The sequence below is a fragment of the Desmodus rotundus genome, chromosome 4 (assembly GCF_022682495.2).
Source record: "Desmodus rotundus isolate HL8 chromosome 4, HLdesRot8A.1, whole genome shotgun sequence".
NCBI classification, from domain to species: domain Eukaryota; kingdom Metazoa; phylum Chordata; class Mammalia; order Chiroptera; family Phyllostomidae; genus Desmodus; species Desmodus rotundus.
The window spans coordinates 62,291,200-62,310,561 of record NC_071390.1 but is presented as its reverse complement, the minus strand read 5'-3'; the positions used below and the strand labels follow the sequence as shown (position 1 = coordinate 62,310,561).

General features: G+C 38.3%; 1 protein-coding gene across 5 annotated transcripts in view; it reads right to left on the bottom strand.

The window, feature by feature from the left end:
• Positions 1-13,372: 13,372 nt before the first annotated feature.
• Positions 13,373-19,362, bottom strand: part of CCSER2 (coiled-coil serine rich protein 2) — a 194,377-nt gene continuing 188,387 nt past the window's right edge. For 2 of the 5 annotated variants that reach the window (XM_024561424.3, XM_024561427.3), the window contains one exon: positions 13,373-16,898. In XM_024561424.3, the coding sequence (XP_024417192.2) occupies positions 16,086-16,898 (813 nt within the window). In that variant the 3' untranslated portion in view covers positions 13,373-16,085. The remainder of the gene's footprint in view (positions 16,899-19,362) is intronic. The other 3 variants (XM_024561426.4, XM_071221241.1, XM_045195917.3) reach the window with 2 other exon arrangements.

The window sequence follows — 19,362 nt, the reverse complement described above, 5'->3', positions numbered from 1 at the left end:
AGATCTCAGGCAGATTATGTAACACTCTGAGCCTTAGCTTCATCTCTGCAAAGTGGAATACTAGTGTCTGCTACATAAGATTGTTGCAACGATTAAAGGTGAGTATATACAATGGAGCACACAGAACAGCAAGGGTTCTGAGCTATTATCGTTGTAATTAACACATGAAGCAGCCATCAGAGTACTTGGCATGGTGCTTATTTAGACACCAAGGTTTGTGCTACTGTGCCTGTGAACATCCAGGATGGTTTAAATAGGGCCTGCCTTTGGGCCACAGGTTCTCCTGTGCGTGAGCCTGTAGGTTTGACTCCTGGCCCTGCTGCTCTGAGGATAAGAGACTTGGTGTGGGGGGAAGGTGAAGAGGGAGGAAAGATGCCTCGGAGCAGCTCAGGTGGGCTGGACAAGTGAACAGGCCTCTTTATGAATGTCACAGTATATATAGGTCATGGATTTGGTTCCATCACAGTTTTCAACAAAGCAAGAAAAGAATTTCCACTATTGTCAATTTTGGGCTGCTAGACTGTGTTTTGTATTTTCCACTGTACCCTGTATCAACACAAAACAGCATGGGTCCTTCATTAGGTTGCATTTATAAAGCATTTAACTCTGTCCTTGGCAAACCAGAGAGCCCTCAACTAACACTCTTATTACCAACACCAAGCTTCCTCCTTCTGTACCAACCTACAGGCCGTAATGATGGTATTTCTCCAGTGAAGTCTGCACCTGCAGAACTGGAGAAAACTCCAAATTCAACATGTCCTTTGAGATTCATTGTATCATCTGCAGTTTTCAATAACAAAGATGATTTTGTTGAATTTAATTTTTGCTTATATAGCAGCAAAAAAGTTCAGGTTTGGAAGACAAAATTTTAATTATAGAATTGAATATTCTTTCTTTAAAGTATGCTTCCCCCTCCGCCATCAGACATTGTAATTCACACCAGTGAAGGCAGTTTAACCTTCCCTGAACCTCCTTGTTTCCCATAAAAAGTAATTCCTCCCCACACCACCTCTGGACCTCTTCCTGAGATGTATGTATCTCAGACTTGAGGCTCTACAGTCAATTTTGGGAGCGTGTATCTAAAACCACACACCCTGCAGTCTGACATGCTCAGCTTCCCAAATGCTTCTAGGCCTTATTCCTGAGATAACTGCCACTTTCTTTTTCAATAAGGATAAGTATAGGATGAATTTGATTAAAATAATTTAGGGTCACCATTTTGGGCCCAGGCAGTCAGCACCTGCTGCAACGTGGGCTTGGAAGAATGAGATAGGAATCTGGCTACTTGACCTGTGTGACAGGCAGCTGACAGAGTGAGCATGGGCTTCACCCTCCCTGTCCCCTAGAGTTGGAAGTGTGCTGACACTGTGCTGCTGTCCCCAGGGCCACGGAAGGCCAACACAGCAGTTTGTAGCCACAGGGAGTCTCTCAAGTGTGTCCCAGCATTAGCAGCATCAGCCCCAAGAGGGTTGTGCAATCAGACAAATGAAATGAAAAAAGAAAAGAGCCACATTCGAAAGGAAAAAGTAAAACTGCCTTTATTTGCAGATGGAATGACCCTGTTTACAGAAAATCCCATGGACTCCACACAAACACTATTAGAACTAAAACATAAGTGAGGGAAGTTGCAGGACACCAGCCCAATATAAAAAGAAATTAACAACCCCCCAAAAGAATTTAGGAATATAATTCCTTTCACAATAGCATCAATAAGAATAAGTACTTAGGATTAAATTTAACAAAAAGAAGTTTAAGAATTGCACACTGGAAATCACAAGACATTGCTGAGGAAAATTAAAGAAGACCTCTTTCAACTGAACAGACATTTCATGTTTACCAGTTAGAAGACCCAGTGTTGTTAAGATGATTATTCTCCCCAAGTTAAATACAGGCCATGCAATCCCTATGTAAATTCGGCATGCTTTTTTGTGTGAAACTTCACAAAATGATCCTAAAATTTATACAGAAATTTAAATACCACAAATAGCCAAAATAATTCTGAAAAAAGAACAAAGTTGGGAGACTTTAACTTCCTATTTTCAAAACTTATTATAAAACTATAGTTCTGAAGACAGTGTGGTCTTGGTATATGGACATACCTGTGAATGTACAGAACAGAAATGATTGTCCAAAATATTCTCATATTTATGGTCAATGTATTTTCAACAAACATGCCAAGATAATCTACTGAGTTAAGAACAGCTTTTTAACTAAATGGTGCTGAGACAATTGGATATCCACATGCAAAAAGATTAACTTAAACCCTCCACTTATACCCCAAACAAAAATTAACTCAAAATGAACCACAGCCTTAAATGTAAGAGCTAAAAAAAAATTTATTTGATGACAGAGGGGACAATCTTCAGGACGTAGGGTTAAGCAAAGATTTCTCAGATATGACACCAAAACCACAATACATATTTAAAAATTGATAAAGTTGATTTCATCAAAATGTAATACATTTGTGCTACAAAAGATGTTGATAAAATGAAAACAGGCAACTGACTGGGAGTAAATATCTGCAAAACACGTATCTGATAAATGACTAAATGACTTGTCTCTAGAAAATAAAAAAAAAATTCTTATACCTCAGTAGTGAGACAAACAAGGTCACCCCCCAAAACTGGACAAAAGAGTGGGAGAGACATTTTATCAAAGAGGATCCATGGACAGGGCCTAAGCAAGCACAGTCAAAGACACTCAGCATGTTAGTCGTTAGGAAACTACTAGGGTCACAGGAAACACCAGTGACACCCAGTAGAATGGCTACAAAAAAAAGACAGATAATAACAACTGTTGTCAAGAAGTGGAGAAATGAAAACCCGCATTCGTATATTGCTGGTAGGGGTATAAAATGGTACAGGAACTTTGGAAAACAGTTTGGCTATTTCTTACAAAGTTAAACATAAATTTGTTGTATTGCACAGTAATTCCACTCCAAATCTACCCAAGAGAAATGAAACTATGTCCAAAGACTTACACATGAATATTGTTAGCAACGTTATTTATGAGAGCCAAAATGTGGAAACAACATAAATGTCTGTCTAGAAAGAAAGACAGTGGTATGTCCATATAATGAAATATTATTTAGCGATAAAAAGGAATAAACTAATTCATGCTATGACTTGAATGAACCTCAAAATATTAGGCTAAGTGGAAGAAACTGTAAGCAAGAGACTTCTTCTTGTATTTTTTCATTTGAAAAGTCCAGAAAAAGGCAAATTTATAGAGACAGAAAGTAGATGAATGATATTTAGGATGCTGGGAGTAGAAGGGAAAGGGATTAACATTAAATGAGAACGTGGGATCCTTCTGGGGTGATAGAAATGTTCTAAAATGGATTTGCGGTGAGAGTTACACAACCTGGTAAATTATGTGGTATATATAAGCCTTGATAAAGTAATGTTTTGGGGGTTTGTTTTTACTTTAAATAATTTTTTTTATTTTTCAATTACAGTTGACATACAATAGTATATTAGTTTCAGGTGTACAACCCAGTGATTAGACATTATATAACTTATTAAGTGCTCAATGCAATAAATCTAGTAACCATCTGACACCATGCATAGTTATTACAAAATTATGACTATATTCCCTATGCTGTACTTTACACCCCAGTGACTACACTGTAACTAGCAATATGCACTGATACTTCTTAATCCCTTCAACTTTTTCACACATCCCACCAACCTCCCTTCCATCTTGGTAATTGTCAAAATGTTCTCTGTATCTCAGTTAGTCTGTTTATGTGTTGTTTGCTCATTTATTTTGCTTTTTAGATTCCACGCATGAGTAAAATCATACAGCATTTGTTTTTCTCTGTCTGGCTTATTTCATTCAACACAATAACCTTTAGGTCCATCCATATTGTTGCAGATGGCAAGATTTCATTCATTTTTTTTACGGCTCAATCATTCCATTACATATATGCACGCTTCTTTATTCATCCTTCTATTAATGGGCATTTGGGTTGCTTCCCTATCTTGGCTGTTGTAAATAATGCTGCAATAAACATATGTATGTATATGTCTTTTTGATTTACTGTTTTGGGTTTCTTTGGATAAATACCCAGAAGTGGAATTACTGGGTCCTTTTTGTCTCTTTTCATAGCCTTTGTTTAAAGACTATTTTGTCTGGTGTACGTATTGCTACCCCAGCTTTTTGTTTGTTTGTTTTCATTTTCATGAAATACCTTTTTCCATTCCTATACTTTCACTGGGTATGAGTCTTTCAATCTAGAGTCTATAGTAGACAGAATATGTACAAATCTTGTTTTGTTATCCATACCTTCATGTGTCTTGTGATTTGAGCATTTAATCCATTTCCACTTAAAGTAATTGTTGATAGATATGTATTTATTGTCATTTCAATATTCATAGTTTTGACCTTTTTTTCCTTTTCCTTCCTTTTAACATTTCTTGTAACACTGGCTTGGTGGTTACAAATTCCTTTAGCTTTTCTTGTGTGGAAAGGTTTTTATCTGTCCTCTGATTCTAAGCAATAGTTCTGATGGGTAGAGAAATCTTGACTGTAGGTCTTTGCTTTTCATCAATTCGAATATTTCTTGCAAATACCATCTGGTCTGCAAATTTATGTTGAGAAATCAGCTGATTTATGGGCGCTCCTTTGTAGATAACTTATTGCTTTTCTCTTGCTGCTTTTAAGATCCTATGTCTTTGACCTTTTGCATTATAATTATGAGGTCTCATAGTGTGGGTCTCTTTGGGTTTATCTGTGCTTCCTGGACCTGTATATCTATTTCCTTCACCAGGTTAGGGAATTTTTCTGGCATTATTTTTTCATATAGGTTTTTAATTCCTTGCTCTCTCTCCTCTCCTTCTGGCACCCCTCTGATGTGAATGTTGCTACACTTGAAGTTGTCCTAGAGGCTCGCTATACTATCATCATTTTTTTTTTTAATTCTTTTTTCTTTTTGATGTTCTGGTTGGGTGTTTTCTGCTTTCTTATCTTCCAAATATCTGATTTGATCCTCCGCTTCATCTATTGTACTGTTGCTTCTGTTGATTCCGTTGATTCCTTGTAATGTATTCTTCATTACTGACTGGTTCTTGTTTATGTTTTTCTATTTTAATTTTTACATTTCCTGTCTCTTTGTTGAAGTTCTCACTAAGTTCCTCTACTTTTCCCCTAAATTCATTGAGCATCCTTATAAGCAGTGTTTTAAACTCTGCATCTGGTAGATTGTTTGTCTCCATTTTGTTTCATTGTTTTTCTGTACTATTGTTCTGTTCTTTCATGGGAGAAATGTTTCTTCATCTCTTCATTTGGGCAGCCTCCCTGTGGTGTTTCTATGTATTAGGTAGAGCTTCTATGTCTCCTGGGCTTGGTAGAGTGGCCTAATGTAGCTGGTGTCCTGTAGGGTCCAGTGGCACAGCTCTACTCTTCACCTAAGCTAGACATTCCAGGTGTAGGCTGTGTATACGCTCTATCTGTATCTGAGACTTGATTGCTGTTGGCACCTCAATAGGAGGGATTTACCCCCATGCCATTGGTTGCAAACCCTGGCTGAGATGAACCTCTGTGGAGGATAAGCTGTGCAAGGGCCGACCCCCACAGAAAAGGACTTAGTTCTGATGCCCACTAAGTCCACCCCCTGAGTGTATTTCTTGTGGATGTGGTTGGGTGGTGCTTTGATGTAGTCTGAAGCTGTCCACCAGGTGAGCTGACTCTGGGGCCTCCCAGGAGGTTCAGGCCAAGGTCATCTGCCACCCAGTCTGAGCACAAAAGCAATCTGCAGATGGCTGCTTTTTGTGCCAAGCTTGGAGGTGTCCAGGAGAGGCCAAGCTACAAACCAAGGCCTGATGATTTTAGTGTCAGACCTGGAGCCACCTAGCAAGAAGTATGGGGCATGCCAAAGCCAGATGCTGTTTGTTTGGGGTCTGTGAGCCTTTGAGAGATTTTAGAAAAGTCTGACGCCTTAGACAAGGCAGGCTGTTTGTATAAAAAAAAGCCACTGGCAATGGCTTGGGTGGCCTACCAGTTGAGTGGGGGCAGGGTCTCAGGAACCACCAGGGTGGAGTGAACAGTGCTAGCCAGATTGATGGAGATTCCCATATGGCACCCGTCTGTTGTCTCTGTGGTGGGGAAGGCTCAAAGGAGGAACAATGGCCTCTGCTAGCACTTCTGTCTGGGAGGAAGCTGCCCTCTATCTCTCACCCTGATGCTAGATAATTCAGTTTCTCCCAGTAAGTCTCTGGTGTCTTCAGAGAGGCTACCCCAGCATTGGAGCTAAGAGCTAGTGACTCTGAGCAAGTCTGAGCAAATCAGTGCAGGCCCTTTGGGAGGAGCACCTGGGGCTCCAGAAAAACTCTGTCTCACTCAGCCATAATCCCCACTGGTTTTCACAGCCAGAACTTAGGGTGACTTCTCCTCCCAGCACTGGAACACTGGGTTGTGGAGCCTGCTATGGGACTGGGACCCCTCACTTCTCAGAAGGGACCTGTGTAGCTGAAATAACCCTGCCAAGTTTTAAATGCCACACCCGGGTGTGGGACCGAAGGGTTCCACTGTCTCCACCCCACCTACCAGTCTCCAGGTGGCTTCTGTATATCTTTAGTGTTTGGACTTCTGTTCAGCTAGATTTCAGACAGTTCTCAATGATGATTTTTCTATAGTTTAGTTGTAATTTTGATGCGGTTGTGAGGAATTCAAGTACCACATTACCTATGCTGCCACCCTGACTGGAACCTAATGTTTTAAAAAAGAGTAAAAAGAGCCCTGACTGGGTGGCTCAGGTGGTCAGAGCATCATTCTGTGCATGAAAAATTGCAGGTTTGGTTCCCAGTCGGAGCACATACCTAGGTTGCAGGTTTGATCCCTGGTTGGTGTGGTGTATAGGAAGCAACTGATTGATGTTTCTCTCTCCACCCACCTCACTTCCTCTCTCTCTAAAAATCAATAAAAACATAACCTTGGATAAGGATTTTTTTAAAAAGAGTAAAATTAGGTGACACACCTTTGGAAAACCAACTTATCTTAACTCTCTACCAGTGTCAAGTCTGGGGAAGGGGGCAGGCAGGGGAATGATACCTTATTTAAAGATGCCTAATCAACATGTATTACAAAAACCTCAGGGAGGCCAGGCAGAATCCTCTTGTCTTGTGGGAATACTCAGAAGCTAGAGAAAGTATAGACAACATGGATTAACAGGGGCTAAGAGAGAGTTGTGCCTTTTAGCCTACCTCAGGCAGAGAAGGAGCGGCCCCTTGCTCCTACCTCCCCCAGCTAATAATCCCAGTGCACAGAGACACCTGTGCCCTGGTCTACCCAGCTCATCCTACTCTGAGCCCATCTCTTCTCTCCTCTCAGGCTCAGCAGAGAATCAGACATTAAATGAACACAGTGCTAAGGCGCTTGTCTTGATGTTCTGAACTTATCCCATTTGATTTACAAGTGGTGAGTGGCAGAACAAAATAGTTAAGTGTGGGTGACCTAATGAGAACAAAGAAAAAACTGCCATTTTCCTAGGGGGTAAAAAATAACAGTGGTCAGATAACTTGATTTGCAGTTACGGCCTATTAGAAAAGTGACCCTGAGGTTTGGACATTAGCTACACAACCCTAAGTACTGAGAATGAGAAAAATAGTTGGCATGGGAAGAATGTCTGTGTGCAAAATGAGTGAACATGTGTTTGGATTTTCATCAGGTCACTTGCCATGAGTTCCCTTTCCTCTCCTATTTGTGAACAGGGGTCTGTGTGTGCAGTAGTCCTCAGGGGAGGGAGCTCCCACCTGCTCTACACTTCTCGACACTGGGCAACTGGACTCAGGCAGACTTTTCCTACTGACCCCAAACCAGAGTAAAAACTTACTGTGCAGGAAAAAATACATGGTCTAATTAAAGGCTGAGGAATCCCTCCTTGGCTCAAAACAAGCAGAATTGGGTTCTTCAGCTCATCTAAGAACAGGAGGCAGGAGGCAGCAGGGCTGTGGCTGAGCAAACCAGAGGAGTCCTCAATTATGCAACCAAAGGGTGGTGGGCAAAGCCCTGAGATTTGCCTGTTCTGGTTTCTAGCATCATTGAACCACACTTTAAACAATATATTCAATTGCAGGATATATTCCTTTATAGCCTTTATGAAGGTCCAGTCAATATATGAAGAGCTGACATCCCACAGACTGATCATGCAGCGGGACCCGGGTACGGATATATCAGTCAATATAGATTTTCACTCCGTGGTACTCCCACTTGGGCACAGCAGGTAGGTCCACAGGCCTAGGGGAGGCCTGGTTGCTCCTAAGCTTCCTGTGGCTTTTCTATTTTATCCCCCTCCATGTGACTATGTCCTAGCCACGTTAGCTCAGAGAAGGTTCTGGGTGTACTCTCAGTCCAAAACTTAAACAAGGACTAGAGGATTGTGGTGAGAGCCATGGCTTACACTAGAAATCCCCAAGGGCAAGGCGACCCAACTGTTGCTTCTCAGAAGACTTCCAGACCCCAAAACAATGTGTCTGGGGAAGAGGGGTGGGATGGAGTAAAGGGGACCAATTATTGAATGCCTATGTGCGTAGGCAATAGAAATGACTCGCTATGTAAAACAAAACGTTTCTCTAATTGTAAGAGCAGTCTCATAACTTAAAGAAAAAGACAAAAGGTGTAAGATGCAAAAAATAAAACCACCCATTCTTACCATTTTGTTCTTTATATAGGAATTTATACATTTTGGGATTTTACTTCATTAACAGTTTTGTTATTTTGCTTTTCTCCTCAGTTATAATGAGAATATTTTGAGTAAATATTGTTACAATTTTAATATTCTGTATATTCTTCAAGAGCACTGGCTATTTAATTATTGTCATATGGATGAAATAATTTAATCATTTTCATGCTGTCAGACATTTATTTCTAATTTTCCATTCCTTCAAGTAGCTCTTCATATAAAGACATATACATAAATAGCCTGCCATTCCGTTTTGCATTTCTCTACTAGCAAGGTCAATTTTCCACGTTTCATTGTCCGGTTTTTTGCCTGTGGCTGGTCCACTCTGTAACTGAAGGAATGCTTTTGGCACTATTCACAAACACAAATCCATGGTCTCCTTCACTTCTCCCTTTCATTCTCAGGGAGCTCTGAAAGGCAGATCACTGCCCTACTCCCTTTCTGAACACCTCCTCCATGCTTCCTAGCCCGGATCTTTGAACCCGACTGAAGCAGGAAGGAGTCTGCAGTGCACGGTAGCATTAGTCTGGAACAGCTTAAGAAACAACATGTATTAATAATTCATATGGGTCCTATTACTTTTGTCTTTCAATGCAATTCCTATTTGCACTTGAACTATCTTTAACTTACATTATGTAAGTATAGAGCCTCAACTAAAATTTGTCTTGAAAATTCCCTGTAATTCTGAAGTGTTTTGAACTGATCATGTCTCAGGCTGTTTGAATGTATCATTACCCACTACAGATTAAGATTACATGACAATGATGTAATTTTTGTCTGGCTCTATTATTTTTTATTCTAACACAAATGCACATTTGCCAAGAAAAAGTGGTTTTGGAGGCAAGTTCACATGTGATCGCAAACATCTCTCTACTGTACACTTAGTCCTCTGACAGTGCTTTGTTTGGGAATGTGTGTTCTGCTGGACATCTGGATGGCTTCCTCTGCAGGAACTCTGTCTCCTTGATCCCCTACAAGATCACACCCGGGGCCTGCCACACAGCAGGAGGCATTTCAACAAAGTTTATTGTGAGGAATGATGGACAGGCAGTTACCTTTCACTTTAGCAGATTAGCATTTGAGGTGTACTTTCACAGAAAACTGTAATCACCTAAAATATAACCTAAGAAGCATTATTCATACTCAAAATGGATGTGTGAATTTATGTGTGGATTAAATAATAGGTCATTTAGGAATGTGGAGAACAATAATACTATTTTCATGGTTGAAAAATCAGAGAAACGCCTGTGAGCTATTTCTTGGTCTCTTTCCTGTTTTCATGGGGTAGATGGTACTTTGAGGGTTGTTTGGGATAATTCATGAATGAGGACAAGGCTCTTGTAGATCAGTGGTCCTCAATATTTTTTGGCACCAGAGACCAGTTCGTGGAAGACAATTTTTCCAGGAGCTGGGTTGGGGTGGGGAATGGTTTTGGGGTAATTCAAGTGCACTGCATTCAAGCTCACCTCCTGCTGTGTGTCCTGGTTCCTAACAGGCAGACCAGTACAGGTCCTGGCCCGGAAGTTGGGGGCCCCTGTACTAGATTACCTAAATTTCTTCTGAGACCACAGAGCAAAAAATGGCAGGTAAGCAAGTAAGAGCCAGGCCACATGATATTCTGTCTATACAAGAGAATGGGATGGAAGGAAAACAAAGATAACATAAATTGAATGTTAAAGGTAGACTTCAAAAAGTGAGATCTTATGGGCTGAGGCTAAACGGGAAGGCAGCTTAAGATAGATGAGAAACCTCAAAATTAAATCCTGACTAATCACCTAAGGAAGAAAAGGCAGAGTAAGACTATCTGCTATGGCTGAAGGAGTTCTTGAATAAAATCCAGTTATAAAAGGCCAGGTTTTCCAAGGGAAATGAAGGTATATAAACAAAAATTAACATAATATAGAAGCAAAGACAAGAACAAAGCAGGGAGTTACAGCCCAGAATGAAACCAGGTAAAAGGAGCTTTACCCTTATGTTCAAAACAAGATGATGAACAGGGAGTGCAAGGGCACTCCTGAACCGGATGCCATCCAGTTAAAAACTGCCTGTGGTCAGTCCTTGAGCTCCAAGAGGCAGAGACCATGGGGTCTTCACCTCTGTACACACAACAACTAGCACAGTGACTGACAAATATAAGACAACCTATTAAAACTGCTTAAATGCAATTAGCAGAAAAAGTCAGAATTAACTTCTACTGTCTTTTCTGTGGGGGGAAAAAAATGAAAATGTGGAATGAACGACATAATGAAAAACATCTGAAATAATTATACTAGATGATAGACTAAAAAAATGTTTTTTAGTCCAAGAAAATACTTGCTAATAACTCAGAGGGCCTTAAAACCGATATGAGATGACTACGGTGATAAAATGCCATTATCAAATTTATTACTAATGAAATTTCCTTCATTCTTTTTCCAGCATTCCTGTAATCATTTTGGATTAATAACGTATCAATATCAATGCATCAACTTTTTATTTCATATTGTGTAATTAGTACATATAATTAGAAAATAAATTATAAATTCCCTACTCTTTGTTCCTAAAACACTGTAATATTTCACTAAATGTTCTTGTTTCAAGCTATTTTGTACATGTGATCTTTAAAAACAATAAAACAAAGCAATAAAAATTATAACATTTCCCCCTTTTATGTAGCATTCTATCTAGTTCAAGGTGCTAATGTTTATTTTTAAAGTAAAAATTATCCGTTATCCCACTGTTTTCTAAGATAAAGCAGCTATTTAATTAAAATGGAAACTGAAGTACTAGATAACTTACAGAATTTGTGAAAACACAATTGTTTAACTCCTACTCAATTAAGGCTTGGAGTATGTGTGTGTGTGGAAGGGAGTGTGTGAAATGGCAGTTTGGAAAAAAAAAACAAAAAAATAACAAAAAAACAACCAAATGAGCAGTATTTAAATATTTGTGGGAAAAATGGTATCCAAGAAAAAGTAACATATGGAATTCAATGTTGAGAAGAACAAGAAACTTTTGATTATTATGGACTTTATTTTTATTTACTATGCCAACATTCTGAGGAAAGAGACTTTACATCAAGTTCTTGTAATTCATTTTACAAGCAAATTCTAATATACAGTATTTACTCTGAACTGTTTTTTTAAATCAATGGGAAAAAAATATTGCAGGTATTAAAGACTGTGGTGTTTTCTGGTTTTAGTAATGACTTAGAGGTTTTAAATTCTTAGGGTCAGTATTATTTTGTTACAGTGATGCTTTACCAAGGAAAAAATGGATAGCTTTTCCCCAACAGTGTTAAAACATAAGATGTATCCTTAGTTAACAGCATAGTTGTAGACTGGTGCCCACCATCACAATCATTTATACATACATATTCTTTCAAATTACTGCAGCAGAAAACTGAAGAGAGGTGTGGAAAGAAAATTTGAACAATCTAATCCAAGCATCAAAATTAAGAAAAATAGCAAGGCCATCATCCCCAAGGAACGTATCAGGTATTTGTATTACAGCTATAATTGATTTTCAAATGTGTGCATAAGCATGCAAACATAACCACTCTAATTTATAAACACAAAAACTATTGTATAAGTTTGAGAGTAAACTAAAATGTGCTGCAGTCTTGCTGGTCTTCATCGCAAGCCCATTTGGTGATTCCAAATTATATCCCAGGTGCCCTAGAGACCAGGAAACCGTCACGACAACTCTGCTCAGAAGTGACACGTTACCTCCCTATGGGCACCACCATCTACGCTGCAGGAAGATTTGGAACTGCAGCTATAGGAGGAACATGTTCTCTTTGATGCACTGTGTAAAATACGTAAGGGGCCGATGAAACATTCAAAGAATGTAGTGCTTTAATGGGAAAAGTGACATGCTGATTATATAATTCTGTGAAAGGCTGTACTTCAAATAGCAACAATTAGAAATTTATTTCAACAAAAAAGCCACACCCAACAGGAGGCATTTCAATATTTCAGGCACAGCTCCAAGCAATTAAGCTCATTTAAAGTGCAAATCTGATATTTTCTTTCGTATTCAGGTTTTTACTTGTTAAAATACTTAGTAGGTTCCCTAATTTCTATATAAATACAATGAATAGTATAGTCTATATGCCTGAAAATATTGCACAAATTAAAATGAGAATTCAAAAGAAAAATGCTTAGAGGGTCTCAGTCCTTACTATAAACGTTCTAAATAATCTAACATCTAAATGATGTAATCCTTTAATGCATTGAAATCATCTGCATCTGTACTGATAAACTCCTTGAGGCCTAGACCAAGCCTTCTTTAAAGAATTTGATAGGCATCCCATTAACAACCAAATGTCCAGTCCTACCTACATGGGTGTTTCTCTTTCACAAATGTGAAACTTAACCAATTTCCAGAAAACTTCCCCAGGACTTGGAGTTCATACACTGCAACCATCTTCACTGAAAACACAAGAATAAAAAAAAGTGATCTGAGTGCTTGTAGAGGGGTTTTGGCACAGAGTTGATTTACAGAAGCACTAAACAGAGAGTAAGGCTAGCTACATCCTCACCTCGTTTCTGACTTAATGGTTACTAAGGAGCATCCTAACATAATACTCCTGCAGTATTTAAAGAAAACTGCTGGCAAATACTTTGTTGTTTTGTGCAAGCATCCTAATTTTTTTCTCTTAAATATATATATATATATTTATATATATATTTATATATATATATATATATATATATATATATATATATATCTTGGTTAGCCTTCTGCTAAGATTAAGGCTCAACAAAGGTACAGAGTTTGAACTGATGGGTTGATTCATATTTCTGCAAACTCATCAGGGAGAAAAAAGAACAGAAAAATATCAGAATAAACAAACTGCAGAAGTCATTATTTTTATGTAATAGGCAAAGACATTTCCCTCAGGCTAGGGGGTTAAAAATTATGTAAAAAACTAAAATTTTTCCCTTAAAGATAAAGGCTTACTTGTAAATAATGTTACACAAGAGTCTATGTGTGTGTGTGTGTTACCTGCTATTGAGTTGGCTCCAACTCCTGGCAACCCTGTGAATGAGTGACGTCCACAATGCCCTGTCCTCACCAGCCCTGCTCAGCTCCTGTCAACTCCTGCCTCTCACTCACATTACAGAGTCAATCCATCTCATAACTGGTCTTCCTCTTTTCCTGTTGTCTTCTAGTTTCCCAGTATTGTCTTTTCCAAAGAACCCTGCCCTCTAATGGTGTGCCTGAAAAGTCTCTACCAACTTCTAAATTAACCAAAACCCACCTAATTCATCAGTTGATGTTTTACTTTAAAGAAATATACTGTGATAACATCCCATTTGCAAGATAAAAGTTTTCTTTCTCCTTCAAAATGAAGGACCACATGTACCGACCTAGAGCTGCAGCCATTGCTGGTTGTCTCTGTGAACAAACAAGAGTTTTGCTGGTACATCTAATCACTTTATATTAACAATATCCGGACAATGTGACAACCTTTCTGAACTATTGTGCTTCTCCTGAAGAAGTGTTGTCGAATGAGAATATGATGCTCTCCTGTTACCAAACCAAGGATGGTTTGTAACCAGTGAATGGTAAATTCACTCAAATGGTAAGGGAAGACTGCATCAAAATGGTAGTAATCACCTCTTGAACTTTACAGTAAAACAGGGGTATCAAACTCATTTTCACAGTAGACCACATCAGCCTCGCCGTTGCCTTCAAAGGGCCGAACGTAACTTTAGGACTGTATAAATGTAACTGCTCCTGACAGTTCAGTGAGAGCTCAGCGCTGCCACTGGGCAGAGACAAGGTGCCGGGCAGGATAAAACAAGGGGGAGGGCTGGATCCGGCCAGTGGGCCTTGTGTTTGCCACCTGTGCAGTAAAACATGTGCTGTTATTTCTCTAAAAGGGGGCACACAATTTCACCAATGTACATTTTTTAAAGAAATCCCTAGATATTTGAGTGACTTTTTTGGCCAGAGACACTTTTGATACATTTTTAAGGTCAGTTGATCACAGTAAAAATTTACATTGTAAAAACCTATCTCTTTGAAAGACAGTAATTCTAATTAAAGCAGAAACAGGTGAACAACCTAAAGAGGACATGATCTGAGAGAACAGGAGAGCAAATTTACCGAACCATCTGAAGAGCGGCCCGCAGCATGATTAGGTTAGTGTATCTGGTCCCTTGGTGGTTCCACCTCTACCCTCCTCGCACATTAAACAGGCATACTGCCACTGAAATATCTTTTAATACCTTTTAATGAAACATAATTTCCCCTCTCTAATTCCATTTTGCTTCTAAAATCTACTGTTCAAGAAACTGTCATTCAAACATACACGAACATAAAAGGGAAACCTGAAAAACTCAGCAAAACAAAAGTACTGTGAATGCTAGCTTTCTCAAGATAGTCTTACTTAAGTTTATAATTATTGTCAAAATATTTTAACTTGTTTTGCTGCAGAAAAGAGTCTTAAATCCCTATTTATGGGATATTTATAGCCCATCAAAGTTTTGTGCAAACATTTCAAATCCATTATTCCAGTCTTCAGCTATTAGCAGAAAGTAAATAAATATACATATTACAATAAAGACAATGTATATACGCGATGGGGCTCTAAAACTGCTATCATGGATCCGTAAGCCTATAGGGCTTAAAACTGAATTACCAGCAAAACTCTAGCACCAACATGTTATAAATGAATCCACCTTTAGGTACAGGTTTCAAGATACATCTCAAGCTTTTCCAAATTTATCCAGTAGCAAAAACAAACACAATGGTGTGTGTGTGTATATAAAACAAAATGTTTAAGTAATATATAAATGGTTTATATATAATATGAAACGTTTTAGCCTGGGGTATTTGGTAAATAAACATTGAGAGTAGCTTGCTGATCCCAGGGAAAATAAAACTTACATAGACTTACCATTAAAGGCCTAATCTCTTTTATCACAGAGCTTTTGCATAGACCTTTTAAATATACAAACCACTGGCCAGAACTCTGCTTACAGACTACCATCTTCCATAATCACCAAATCTTTGTTTAAAATAATACCATATTCACAAGAGGGACAACTGAAAAAGAGGCTCTAAGAACCACAATTAATGCAGACCTTAAAAGGACTAAATACGCAAAGCACATTTCTTGCCTGCTAGGTGCAATACAGATTTTCTGATGTGCAAAGGCATGGACAACATGATTAGAACCGTCTGTAGGCCTCTGAGATGGGTAAGCAAACTTTGTGTTTACCTGAGACAAATATACTCAAATGCTATGTACTTTAACCAGGATAAAAAATGGAAAAGCCCAAACTAGTAGAAGCATCCACATTTTAATTTTTGAGATTTTGCAAGCTCCATCATGGCAGCAAATTGCATGTAAAGCTATTACAGAACAGATTGTTTTTTAAAAAAAACAAATTGGCAAGTGATGGCTACGTACTTAATGTATCTTTGGTTTAGGAAGACGAGAATATCGATTAGAGGCCAAACAATCCCCAGAATTCAAATTGCCATTCGGATTCTGCATGATCTCTTTTCTCTTTGTTAGTGGCCTTGGGATGCTTGTCTTGGCCTGAAAGTTTTGAGCCTCTGGTCGGGGGTTGCTTATTTGTTTTTGTTTGAAAGAGCTAGAAGGAGGGCGGAGCTTAGATGCTTTTAGACTTAGATTATTTGCAAGATTTGTTTGACTAGATGTTAGCTTAAGTTTTGCTGAATTACATGGTGCAATTATTGGTGAGTTCTTACAAGTGGGAGTCCTACTTGAAGATGATTCAGAAACTGAAGGAGGTACCAAAGAATTTAAGATGGATGGCTTAAAAAGCTGTAAGGATTTGGGCTGACATGTGTAGTCCTCCAATGAAGACTGATTTCTTCCAATTCTCTTAGCCTGGTCTACTGTACTTGACTGTGTTTGAGGAGAAGTGGGTACAATCTGCAAGTCATTAATTTGATCATTTGCCAAATGATAAGGCTCTTGAGCATCCATGGTCGTGTTCAAGTTTGCTTCCGAAGGTATACTCTTAGCCACATTGTTAGTGAATTGTAGGCTTGAGGAAAAAGGCCGGTCTTCCACACCACAATTGTTTTCTTGTTGCAAGTTATGCGTAAAGCTTTCATCCAGATGCGCAATACCCTGATGTGTGCCCTGGGCTGTGCATTCACTGTGGTCCTCGATATGTTGCGATTTTGTTAGTTTTCCCTGGGTGTGGTCTGTGGGTCTGGGAAGGCTGCTGGAAGGCTGTAGTACTTGAGGCTATTAAAATAAAAAACAACATTAGCAACAATTCATTTTAGAAATGCCACCTAGAATAATTAATATAAGTTCCAATTAGTCTGTGTTGGTACTTATTATGTTTTAATGAGAAATATGTTCTTTTAAATTAAAAAATGAATTGCGTACTCAACTAAATTCATGAGACACAGAGTGATAATGCAACAAAAATGATACAGGCAGTAAACACTAAACAAGATCCAAAATCCAACAGAAAAGAAAAAACTTAAAGTACTTATTTATTGTTGAAAAGATTCCTGCCTTACCCGATTCATTAAGTATTTAAAACTTTATATGACAGACTGACAGAAAGATTTCCATAGCACTTTGGTTTAATCTCCATAAAGCATTCAGATAATAACTGTGACCTTCTGAATATTACCAATTTTCAACATGTCTTTAAAAAGAAAAGCTGTATGCCACTTTTTCACACTTGACTAGAGGAAGTAGTAATTTAAGTGTTGAGGTTACTTTGGTGAGCTACACAGAAAAAATTTTCTTCTCTCACAGGACTTACATTTTATTGAAATGATACAGATTATAAACATATAAAACTCTAAGGTAATTCAGGATAATGAGAAGTACAATAGAAGATAAAAGTGGGTAATAGAAAGTTAAGTAGTAGTGACAGAAGAAGTTATTGAAGGTCAAGGAAGGTACTATGGTCTGACTCTAGTAATTCAGATCTAGGCTCTGTGCTTTAAAGGACCTGCATATCACATAACACACACACACACACACACACACAAATTTGTTACAAAACACTCTGGTGCATTTGTCACTTCCAATCTATCTTGGCACAATGTTGGCTTTAACCTTACACGCCTGCCCTAATGACTAATGGCACTCAGATCCCAGGAAAAGGCTTCTTCCCCTGTCTTTGCCTTAAAGAGAGGATGGCACATGGTAGGCTCCCAGCAGTATTTACTCGAGGAAGAAATCAAGTATATATTTAACTCTGATTAACTGGGCATCAGACAGAACCGTGACTCTGCAATGAATCATTTGTTCCCCCATAAATATGCTCTTTCCTTTTTCCCAGTTTTGAAATGCCATGTACCACAAATACGGCCTTTCATTCTTGTGAAATTGATAAGAAAATGAAATATGAAACAAACTATCTTTGCTAGAAATAAGGGATATGAAATTGTCAGAATATGCTATGGAGGACAATGTGCAATACTTTTCTTCATGATGTGTATTATATCACAAATTTTACTCATTAAAAATAATTGAAATTACTCCTTTATAATTTCAAATGAGTAAAATTTAAAAACTGTAAAATAAAAGTGTCAAGGTGCTGTACCTTTATCAAGAATAAGGTTTAGAATAAAGATTATATTCTCAGTTGATATGAAATTCTAGTTAAACAAAAAAACATAGTTAAACATAGCTAAGGCTACCTTTAATATTCTTGTTGAAAGGTTTCAGAATAAAATGTTTTCACAGCGTATTTATTGTCTCACTGCCATATGAGGGATCAACTAAGGTTCTGCTATGGCTACATATAGAAAACAGATTTACCCTGCCCAAGAGTGAACATCCATTTAATAAATTAAAAGTGATCGGCCTTTGGAATGATGGCTGAGATTAAAACAAATCTGAAACTGCCTGTCACTTGAACTAAAGCTCAGAAGCCCACAATGGCAAAGTTCTTAGAGAGGCCAATGTGCCTTGCACACATGTTTATGGAGCTCACTGTGTGGTTCTCTTCTACATAAGTCAGAGGAAACCTGCCACTTCCATCACTTTTGTGCATTTAGTAAAGGAATATGAATCTTAAAGTCATCTTTCAATGGCCCAAATAGTTTATATGGGGCAGAGCCTATTGATCATGTCCTGATACAGGGATGGTTGCTATATATGTATAAACACACTCACAAACACACACTTATACTTTGTATAAAATAATCTGGGCTGAAAATATTGAAAACCTTGGCACAGGGCTTTGAAACATGAACTTCAAGACCATTCTTTTTACTAATAAAATGACTTTTTAAAACTATGCCAATCCATAAACAAATCTACACAGTATATCTAATTTCTGCAACAGAGGGGGTGAATTTATTTATACTGACTGCATTATTTGTTTGCCACTTTTTCCACCTTCTTGACCAGCACTGAACTATGGCTGCCAGGGTCAGCAATCAGGGATTCGATTATGGCCTGTAACTGGGGACTTCTTGAGAAAAAAGTTCACTCATTCTTGGAGGGATGGATGTTTGGCCATGATGTTATAGGGCTGACTTGCTATTTAAAAGATAATAAAATCAAGACAATGACTACTCAAAATTAATACATACAGAATGTTACATTAAATTCTTATTTTAGAATGTTTAAAATAAATAAGCCAACTCAGTTTTTACTTAAAGTGAAATATCCTAGACTTTAAAGTCAGTGGGTATTTTTATAATAAATCATTACAGAGATGAATAAACTGTCCTTC